An 11,268-nucleotide genomic window follows, 5' to 3' on the forward strand; every position below is an offset into this window, starting at 1 on the left:
TATATTTTTCCACAATAGAGCACTTCTACATGGAGACAGTATAGCCCATTGTGCAAAACTTAGTAAAAATAAGGGGCGCCTGGATGGTTCAGTCAGTTGAGCTTCCGACTCCGGCTCAGGTCATGATCTCGTGCTCCAGGGGTTTGAGCCCAGCATCGGGCTCTGTGCTGACAGCTCGGAGCCTGATGCCTACTTGGCGGATTCTGCGTCTCCCTCTCTCTCTGCCCCTCCCCCCACTCGTGTTCTGTCTCTCAAAAATAAATAGAACGTTAAAATTTTTCAAAAAATTTTTTAGTAAAAATAAGAATAAATATTTGTTCCAGGGGAAAACATTTAGTATCTGGCGACTGAATGATCTCCGTGACCTGACGCGGTACGTGTCGTTGTTCTTGTTTGGAGAAGTTCACAAACAACTCTGGAAGACTGAACAGGGTACTGTCATAGGGTTGCTCAACGCGAACCCCATGAAGCCCAGGGATGGTTCTGAGGAGGTAAAAATCTGTTTCCATGGCTTTCTTTCTTTGTTGTTTTGTTTTTGGTTTTTTTTTTGGTCTTTGCAGCTTAGCCAAGTTTTAGGAGAAACATTTTGTGACTGGTCCACCCCTGCATATTGAGTCATACTTTTATGTTCCACTCATCTGGTTTTTTGTTCTTTACCCACCAATATTCTGAATTTCTACCTACTCTTAAGTGTTTCATAATTTAAATCTTATCTTTCCAAATTAGTTTCAAGATTCCTGGAGTGTTTTTGAATTATTATGTTCAGATCTCCTTAGATCTCTCCCATAGATTTCAGTGGCTGCATCAAGAGGGTAGGATTTTATAGGGGAGGGGACTTGGCTCCATTCATTAGTACAGCTGTAGCTGCAGCTCAGAATCAGTGAGGTCATCTTCTCAAGCAGCAGGAGAGCAAACCGAGATCTCCTGCGAACAGGAGCAGACCTTCTCTCCACCTGACTGGCAAAAAGCATCATTTTGTTGTTACTACATATTATCTTTAATATAATACCAGAGAGTGAGAGGCAAAGTTACTTCTTTCCTTTCACCAGAGAATGGCAACAAATCTTCATCTGTTGGTTCAGAAGTATTTGGCTACAAGTAACAAAAACTTCCCTACCGTTTCTTTTAATGGTAAACAGTGGGGTTTGTTTTTCTCACATAATAAATAAGCCCGACATAGGCAATGTAGTGATGTCAGTCAGTGTCTGTGAGCCTCTCAGCCTTCTCCTCTTGGTCCCTGGATGGCTTTGAAGTTCTCGCCCTCACATCACCTTTGAAGGCAGGAAGCGAACCAGCCTCACTCCGTCTGCTTTTGTCCGGAACTCCTGCCTCAGTCTCTTGTACGGAACGTAGTCACATGACCATCACTAGTGCAGGGCATGCTGGGAAAATAAACAGGATCCATCATCTAAGGCTGAGCGTTGGCTAGCCCACAAGAAATCCGGATTCTGCAGCAAAGATGGAGATAATGGCTACTGCATAGAGAACTGAACGTGTCTTCTCTACCTCCCATGCCTACAGCTGTTTTTTCGGGTCCTGGCTTCCAATTCCTATAGACTGCTAGCGCCTTGCTAACTGCCACCAACCAGCCTCTTACTCATTCTTGCCGATGAAAGGCCATGCCTTTGTCCACTTTTAAGTCCCGGCCTGTGTCTTCTCTGCAGGTGTGTTTGTCTGTTGATCATCCTCAGAAGATCTTAATCATGGGTGAAGCTCTTGACCTGGGAACCTGTAAAGCAAAGAAGAAGAATGGACAGCCGTGTACACAGACTGTTAATTTGGTTGGTTTCAGTTCTGTTGGGGTGGTTTCTGCTAAAGACAGGAGCTAATAGGAGTAGATTGTAGATAGCGTAGCAGTAACGACCAACTTGGAACTGAGTTTCCTACGTAACAGGAAGCACCAAAGTAAGACAATTCAGTGTGTGGCTAATAACTGCCACTTTAAAAAACTAAGGATGCGGGAAGGATTGAACTGTTAGGAAGGAAAGTGCTCTTTTACTGCCAACTGACTAGGAGGTATGAGGAAGGCGGAATTTTAGTTGCCCTCAATTCTGAGTAGTGCCAGAGATCAAACACTATGATAAAATACACTAAAAACCTTATTTTAGTCTGTTAACTCCAACATTTATTTTCTTAGAGCATTTTTTCCCCAGTGTTTGTTTATTTAAAATTTTTTTTAATGTTTATTTATTTTTGAGAGAGAGAAAGAGAGACACAGAATCTGAAGCAGGCTCCACGCTCCGAGCTGTCAGCACAGAGCCCGATGTGGGGCCTGAACCCATGAATTGCGAGATGACATGAGCCGAAGTCAGATGCTTGACCGACTGAGCCACCCAGGCGCCCCATGTTTGTTTATTTTGAGAAAGAACGTGTGTGCAAGCAGGGGAGAGGGGCAAGAGAGAGAGTCCCAAGCACGGAGCCCAACACTGGGCTTGATCTCATGACCTGAGCTGAAATCAAGAGTTGGATGCCTAACCAACTGAGCCCTCCAGGCACCCTGTATTTTTTTAGAGCTTTTAAAAAAATAGTAACTATGATAATTTGAGATATAATTCACATACCATGCAATTCACCCTTTCAAAGTGGACAGTTGAGTAGTTGTAATACTGAGTTGTGCAACCATCAGCACTATGTGATTTCAGAACATTTTCGGTATTGTTCCCCCTCCCAGAAAAAAAAAAACCATACTAATTAGCAGTCAGTCCCCATTACCCTCTTCCCTCAGTCCCTGGTAAGCACTACTCTACTTTGTCTCTCTGGATTTGCCTCTTCTGGACATTTTACTAATAGAATTATACAATATGCCTTTTGTGTCTAGCTTCTTTTACTTAGCATCATGTTTCCAGGATTCATTCATGTTGTAGCAGGTGTCACTGCCTCATTCTCTTTTTGTGGTTGGATAATACTGCATCGTGTGGATATATCAGTTTTGTTTATTCATCATTCAGTGGGGCGTGTTAGGAATACTGCAGCTATAAGCATTCATGTAGCAGTTATTGTGCAGGTGTATGTTTTCAGTTTCCTTGGGTATATACCTGGAATTTCTGCGTCAAATGGTAACCCCTGTGTTTCGGCTTTTGAGGAACTGCCAGACTGGTTTCCAAGGTGGCTTTTACATTCTCACCAGCAGAGAGGAGGGCTGCATTTTCTCCACGTCCCAATCAGCACCTGTCTTTATTGGTCTCTGATGACAGCCATCCTCGTGGGGGTGAATTGGGGCTACTTAGAGCTCTCTGAAAGGATTAAATGCCAAGTTTCATCTCCGTTAGTTGCCTCATTCCTGCCTAACAGATCACCTGCTGAGCAGGGAATAGCAGGAGGTAAGGAGTTGGAAAAAGAGGTCTCAGAGTGAAGTGTCTTACAGATCTCCACATAGGAACACAATCATTAAAACCCCACTGTCCCCACACCTAAGGACTCACCCTGTAGAACGTTAGCACATTGCTTTCCTTTTTTTTCCTTCGTTGAAGGAGTAGCATTAGTCCAAGAGGCAGCCAGAGGCATAGAAAAATTTCACTCGATGCTGATGTTGGTGTATTCTTGTATCAGTGCATATTGAGGTAGAATTCACACAATCTGCAGTTAACCATTTTACAATGTACACTTTGGTGATACCCATCATGTTTACTCTTGTGCAACCAGCCGCTCTCTAGTTTCAGAACCTTTTCATTCCCCACAGAAACACCCCATACTCATTAAGGAACCTCTTCCCTACCCCCTCACCTCCATCTACTGGTAATATGGCCTCTTGTGTCTGACTTCTTTCACTTAGCATAATGTTCTTGAGGTTCATTCTAGAAGCTAATGTTCCTTCCATTTTAGAAAGAGGGCATATGGGGTGAACAGTGTCACTTTTTCTTTCATGTGACTAGAGCTTTTAAGTGTAATTCCAGTAAGTCTGTGTATACCTCCCCTTTAGGAATGGGCTTGGAGGTCAAAGGGGGGATTCTGCACCTAGAATAGTGCCCCACAAAGGTGCCTGTGGGGGGCACTCAGTCGGTTAAGTGTCTGACTCTTGGTTTCAGCTCAGGTCATGATTTCCTGGTTTCATGAGTTCAAGCCCCGCATTGGGCTCTGCGCTGGCAGCACAGAGCCTGTTTGGGGTTCTCTCTCTGCCCCTCCTCCACTTGTGTTCTTTCTCTCTCTCAAAATACATAAACAGACTTCAAAAAAAAAAGAGTAGTGCCCCTCGAAGCTGAGCAAAAGGACCAGTGTTTATTGATGCTGTCCCCGCCATGTGTGTCCCTAATCCTGATGCCGCTGCTCTGCCCTTTGCAGAACGACTGTGAGTACTGTCAGTACCACATCCAGACCCAGTACAAGAAGCTCAGCGCCAGGCGAGCTGACCTGCAGTCAACCTTCTCTGGAGGACGAATTCCAAAGAAGTTTGCCCGCAAAGGCACCGGCCTGAGAGAACGGCTGTGTCAGGATGGTTTTTACTACGGAGGAGTTTCTTCTGCATCGTACGCAGCCTCCATGTAAGACATTCTCCAGGGCGTCTTTTGCGACAGGGATCTTGCTTGTCTCCTTAGAAGAATCCCAGTGGTTGTCCTGTTCTGTAATAGTCCTGGGAGACTTGGACAGCCTTTATCTTTCATAGCTCACTGCCCGGAACAGGGTAGACGAGGACCTCCTTTATGCCCAGGTAGAGAGGAGAACACGGGGCGAGAAATTAGTCGTGTCATGATGGTCTTTACCTCGGAGCCCACGCTTCTCCTTTGGCTTCTGATGTCATAGTGCAACTTTGTCAGGGGCGATTGTATGGCTGCTGGAACTATGTTAATCATAGTGTTGGCCTCCTTTAAGTCATTTCCCTCATGACTTTTACCGTGAGCTCGTAAACCTCTTGGAATCCACATTTAACTCCGTGAATCAGTAGCAGTCAAGCCTTAGGAGTGGAGTGCTGCCAAGGCAAACATCCACAGCCTCTCTTCTGGGGAGCACAGGCCCTCCATAGAGTCCCTAAACTAGGTGATCAATGGCAATGTCACAGTATTGTAGGAAGCACGTATGAGGACAGGTGGGGACCTGGCACAAGGGAGCTACCATTGGTCCAAGAACAAAACAGATTTTCTTCCCAGTCTAACGGAAATTGGGCAAGAGGACTCTCACGTCCTGCCTAGCTTATCACATCAAGCACGTTTTTAAGATTTAAAATAATTTCTGTATTTTTCCAAACTGCAAAAAGCAATACCGCTGTGTTATAAAAAATGTGTGCATACAGCACAGCCCAAAGGAGCCCCATGTGTATAAATTTCTAGTAATTTCTAGTAATATAAAATGAGATCAAAATGGACCTATACTTAGTAACTTTTTTCCCTACATAAAACAATTAACCCTTTCCTTATCAAATATACACTTACAGCATTATTTTTAGTGGCTACTTAGTATGCTTTTAGGTGACTCTCTGACAACACGGTTCCCTGTGGATAAACATTAATGGAGTTTCCAACTTTTAACATTACAAACAATATTTTATCCCGCTAAGATCCTGAGTTTTTGCATAGTCCTCAATCATTTTAAGATTAATTCCCAGACTACTTGATGAAAGTATTGGCATATTGTTTATTTCTTTTGCCATGTTGCTTGTCCAGAAAGACCTCACCCAGAGTTGCAGATTGCCTGATGTAATGCATTCACCTGCTGCACTGTAGGACCACAGTATTAGGAAAGTTGCCTTAGTTCTGTGACAAACTTCCGGCAGCTTGTAATAAATGAACACAGCTGTGCCCTTACCTCATCAAAACATTGAAGTGTCATGACTTAACCTTTTGGGGGTGACCCTTGTCATTTCAGTGCAGCTGCTGTTGCTCCTAAAAAGAAGATTCAAACCACTCTGACTAATATGGTCGTCAAGGGGACAGACTTGATCATTCAGGAAGCCCAACAAAAGCTTGGTAACTTGCTTTCTCGATGCTGTATTTCTTTCTGCAGTTTAAATATCTCGTCTTTAGGATTGAAAATGGTCTTGGCCCATACCCTAAGTTAAAAATATTCCCTCATCACTGTACTGAGTGATGTGGCCTAAGCCAAAGGAATCAGGCTTGGCTGGTAGCATCTTAAAAAAAAAGCAGCATATTATCGTGGCTGAGTCTTTGCTTGGTATGCTTTGTAAATTTTCTTGATGTGTCTGGTCTAACTCCTAATGTCCAGCATTAGAATCTGTAGTATCCGGTTCCTGCTCAAACCCATCAGTTACCTTTTCATTAAAACAAGTCTAAGTCAAAGAATGGCACCTCTGCCCTTCTCACTTGGGGCTTTGTTCCTAACAGTGGTGAGGGCCCAGCACAGACCATACCCATCGTGCACGTGCCAGATGTTATGTATGAAATGAGCCCACAGACACTGGTGTTCTAATCATCACTAGAAATAAGATTTATCTGTTCTGTCCTCAAAGTCCTACTAGTCTCATATTAGAGACTAAGGATTCTTTTTTCTTTTGGCCTTCCACCTACTTCATTTACAAACAACTGAGTTGTGAATCTGGAGCTTAAAAAGCGATATCACGAGGGGCACCCAGCTGGCTCGTTCGGTAGAGCATAGCACTCTTGACATCAGGGTTGTGAGTTCAAGCCCCACGTTGAGCGTGGAGCCTACTGTAAAAATAAGGACAAAGAAAGTGACATCACTTGACCTCAAACTGTCTGAACTAGAGTCCTCTAAAGCTGATGTTTGTATATTCCAGGAATACATCAGAAAAGCTTATCTTGCTCTGAGGAATTCAGGGAACTGATGGACTTGCCTACATTTGGAGCCAGAAACTTGAAACAACATTTAGCCAAAGCCAGGTCATCAGGTAGAGTCAGCCTTCCCCTCTCTGGTGCCCACACTGCATCCCCACGGCCCCTCGGAGCGCCTCAGCCTATGGCTTGTGTTTTAGGGCTGACGGGGAGCCTGAAACCCGCTTTCCAGTCTGTCTCGGCATCAGCCCTCTTGAAGCAGCAGAAACAGCACATGCTGGAGATGAGGAAAAAGAGATCAGAAGAAATACAGAAACGGTAAGAAGGATAGGTTTAATACTCTGTTTAGATAACTCATCTCAGGGATTATCAGAGTGTCTTAATAGATTTCCAACGTGTGCCTTCAGGTTTTGGATGGTTAGCTACCTTTTTTTAAGTTTGAAAGTTTAAAAACAATTTTAACCTAACCTAAGAAGAAAACATTTTAAGTTCTAGATTTCTGACTCATGCAGAGAATCTGAGACCAGGTGGCACAGGTTATAGTAATTACCATCCCAAGAAGAAGAGAAAGAAACACTTGCAGAGGGTTTTGTGCAGGGCGACGTGTTCCCTCTCATTCTTTAGTTTTGCCACAATTAGTGTCATAAGTACAGGCAAAGCCAGTGAGTAAATTTTGCAGTTGTTCAGGTAAATGATGAAAATGAGGCAGGGGAAGTGGCGTCCTTTTAGAGGCAAAAGCAAGTAGAAATGGGTACAGAAGGTGAACACGTCAAAGGATCTTGAACTCAGGTTCTCAGAACAGTGATAAGAGCGAGGTTCACAGATGCTCAGTGGGTATGGAGCGCCATGCTGTGTCCTGCATAAATACAGTGTCTCACGCGGCCCTTACCATGATCTGTGAGGTGCTCTTATGCTCATTTTGTGGGTGATACAACTGAGCGCCAGAGAGCAGGTGGTTGATGGAGCCAGGTTTGGACTCACACCTGTTCTGCTCTGGTTTGAACCATTACACTGTCCCAAATCTGGGCCACTGAAAGGCAGTGGTTTAATGAACAGGAAAGTCCAGAGGAAATTCTTTGGAAAAATCTGAGCAATCATTTGGCCTCAGGCAGGTGAGTTTGAGCTGCTGATGGAATATCTTTAGATGCGTGCATCATGTAGCTACATACACACGAGCTAAATAGATACATGGGAGTCGTGGCCTTGTGTGAAGTAGGGAGTGCTGTCCTTTTAAAGGTATTACCGTTGGGGCGCCTGGGTGGCCCACATCTCACCTGCAAGGCTGCATTCTGTAGAGGCACTTGCTAGAAAGCTCGTTGGCAAAAATAGTAATCAGTTCTAAATTGGTAAAACAGTGATCGTATTCTATGAAAAATCAATTAAACCAGAGTTAGTAAAGCCAGCGTTTTTCTTCCTGTGTGCTAATCTGAATTATTGACCAAGGAGGGGAGTTATTTTACAAACAGCTACTTACCAACTGCTCCCCTGCCTGCGGTCTGCCAGTCTGCACATTGTGTGACTGCATATTTCTTTAAAGATTTCTCCAAAGCTCAAGTGGGGTCGAAAGCCTGGCTGTGCCACCCTCTTCTCAACGGGCCCCTTCTTGGTCTCCACAAATGGGGGCTGAGTTCCCCAGCCTGGAAGGAACACCAGCCACACCGATGCCCAAGCTTGGGCGAGGCATCTCAGAAGGAGATGATGTTCTATTTTTTGATGAGTCCCCTCCACCAAGACCAAAACTGAGTGCTTTAGCAGAAGCCAAAAAGGTAAGTGACATCTTTTTTCACCATTTGAATTTGCATTCTGTAGGACATGACTGGAGTTGCAGACTTTATACATCTATGACCAGGAAAGACAGTAATAGCTTTTTATTGATCATGATAATCAGAGTCAAAGGAATTTTAAGTGATGATGGTATCAACATAATGCCATTAATTTAACGTTAACCTGTTCTCAACGCTGTTCCTTACGCGGCTAAAAGACATTGCGTAAACACTGGCCTGAGAGAGACAAACTAGGAATTACTGAGGCAAGACTGTAAAATGGTGGTTTGAAGAATCCTTCTTTAAAAGAACTCTTATGCAAGAGCTAAGTCACTCTGATCGACATAGGAGTCGGGAGTGCTCAGAACCCCACCTCTCCACTTCCTGAGTCACCCTGAGCCCCAACTTGAGCCTGTCTTCTCTTTGTTCTAGTTAGTAGCTATACCACATGAAGGGCAAAAGCTAGTTATAAGCCAAAGCTGTATTTGCAGTAAGAATAATGATAATAATTGCGCATGTACCTGTGATCGATACACACATGCCATGTTCTATGTATAGGTTCATGCTTTGCGTGCATTCTCTCATTCTATCCACACAGCCTAGGAAAACATCTCCATGTTATAAAGGCTGAGACGTTAATTTGCATAAGGTTACAAACTAGTAAGTGGCAGAGCTAAAATTCTATCCTAATTCTGATTCTTTTTTTGTTATTTATTTTGAGAGAAAGCGTGAACAGGGGAGGGGCAGGGAGAGAGCAGGAGAGAGAATCCCAAGCAGGCTCCGCACTATCAGTGCAGAGCCCGACATGGGACTTGATCCCATGAACCTTTAGATTGTAACCTGAACCGAAATCAAGACTTGGATGCTTAACCGACTGAGCCACACAGGCGCCCCTCATTCCGTCTGATTCTAAAACAAACTTCCAAAATGTTTATGTGATTCCTCTATGGGTTTTGAAGCCCACAGTGTAGCTGATATGAAACTATTGATATTTAAATAAACTGAAACTTTATTTATTAGCTCATAGACCTGTCTCCATGCTTTAAAATTTTAATAATCGGGTTAATAATGCTAAGCAAAGAGAAGATCTATTTTGCCAATTTGTATGTGAGAACAGAATTCACTGGCTAATAACTAGAAAAAGGATTTAGGATCACAGATACCCGTCTCATCTTTAAGATTTTTATCTCCTCTTTTCTTCTAGTTAGCTGCTATAACCAAATTAAGGGCAAAAGGTCAGCTTCTTACAAAAACAGATCCAAACGGCATTAAAAAGAAGCAGAAGGACCCCCAGGATGTCCTGGAAGTGAAGGAACGTGTAGAAAAGAACAACACATTTTCTCCTCAAGGTACTGTGGATTTCAGAGTTAACAGTGGGGATGAAGCCATCTGTAAGGAGATGTTCTAAACTATAACCACCATCCCTGATATCAAAAGTCATTGTTTTACTTAAATTTACCTCTCTACAACACCTAGATAGAATTTTGACAACTGGAACTGACCGTTTTCTATAATCACATTAAATTGAAATGAAATTAGGCACAATCTAAGAGCTTGGAAAAAGGTTTCTCACTGGATCTTTGCACAGATATATTAGTATAAAGATTTGCTTTGAAAGGAGCATAATTTCTTAGCAAATTGCCTTGTTTTTATTTTTAAAACTCTGAAGTTGGCAGTGACATTTTACCATCAATTTGTAAAAAGGATTTTTGTTGATGTTTCCTGTCATCAGAGCTCCTATTTTAAGGTGGAAAAGAGATTCTAATTCAGTGGTCAAATCTGCCATACCTCATATTCTAGGCTCTCCTTTTCAGCCTCACTCCTTAAGAGTTTCCCTCTGTTGGTACCTAGTGGGGTAAATTAGGTTTGAAGGGCCTGTTAGGCAGAGAGGGAGAGGACAGGGGTAGCTGAGTCCATGAGGTTCACTGGCTTCCTGAAATTCCTCTGTAATGACCATCGTTTTTCCTTTCTGCTCTAGCTGAAGATGAGTTGGAGCCTGCCAGGAAAAAAAGAAGAGAACAACTTGCCTACCTGGAATCTGATGAATTTCAGAAAATTCTAAAAGCAAAGTCGAAGCACACAGGGGTTCTGAGAGAGGTAAGAGCCCAAAAGGTCAAAGATGACACAGACGACCTTCAGACTTGAGGCTTTTTATTGTGGGACTCACCCGAGACGTAGTTATATGTCTGAGTTGACTTCGAAGAGCAGGAATATTTCTGATAGAATTTAGCTTTGCCTTTGTCCTTGAATTGAAGAATATCATGTAACATTGTTTTAATGGGCCTCAGTATTATAAAAATGTTGTCTTGTAGTTAATGACTTTGAAGTAACATTTAGGCGGTTCACCGCTATTATTTCCTGCCTTGCCTTATGGGAAGGGATTTTTTTCCATTCAAATATTTTTCCATTGGCTTTTCAAATACTGTAAATCAGTAGTTAACAACCCATTGGGCATAGTTGCTTCCAATGCCTCACATTTTGGATTGCTCCTTTATTATCCTGAAATAAAATTCTTGGATAATATAAATTACCTAACTAGAAACTTCAAGGATATCAGTATAATATCCTACGTATAATGTGAAAAGGGGGGGGAGGGGGTTATATTAAAAATATATGTATTTTGTTATATAAATGTGTAGGCACAACTATCCCAGGAAAAATAATGAAGTAGAAGTTGTCGGAGGGGTGGATGATAAATGTAAATGAAACAAGTAGAAATGAAGACTCTCGGTGTGGTCTTTTGGTCACTTAAATACCATGGGTCTCTTTCTTTGATTGTGTGTGTGTGTGTGTGTGTGTGTGTGTGTGTGTGTGTGTGTGTGTGT

The 11,268-nt window shown here is 42.9% G+C and overlaps 1 protein-coding gene across 3 annotated transcripts in view; it reads left to right on the forward strand.

Moving 5' to 3' along the window:
- MCM10 (minichromosome maintenance 10 replication initiation factor) overlaps window positions 1-11,268 on the forward strand; it is a 44,618-nt gene that overhangs the window by 14,272 nt on the left and 19,078 nt on the right. For 2 of the 3 annotated variants that reach the window (XM_049624597.1, XM_049624596.1), the window contains exons 8-15: window positions 324-491; window positions 1,665-1,781; window positions 4,279-4,478; window positions 5,797-5,897; window positions 6,686-6,998; window positions 8,218-8,446; window positions 9,648-9,792; window positions 10,422-10,540. In XM_049624597.1, the coding sequence (XP_049480554.1) occupies window positions 324-491; window positions 1,665-1,781; window positions 4,279-4,478; window positions 5,797-5,897; window positions 6,686-6,998; window positions 8,218-8,446; window positions 9,648-9,792; window positions 10,422-10,540 (1,392 nt within the window). The remainder of the gene's footprint in view (window positions 1-323; window positions 492-1,664; window positions 1,782-4,278; window positions 4,479-5,796; window positions 5,898-6,685; window positions 6,999-8,217; window positions 8,447-9,647; window positions 9,793-10,421; window positions 10,541-11,268) is intronic. The other variant, XM_049624598.1, reaches the window with a different exon arrangement.

Source organism: Panthera uncia, chromosome B4 (assembly GCF_023721935.1).
Source record: "Panthera uncia isolate 11264 chromosome B4, Puncia_PCG_1.0, whole genome shotgun sequence".
Taxonomy (NCBI): domain Eukaryota; kingdom Metazoa; phylum Chordata; class Mammalia; order Carnivora; family Felidae; genus Panthera; species Panthera uncia.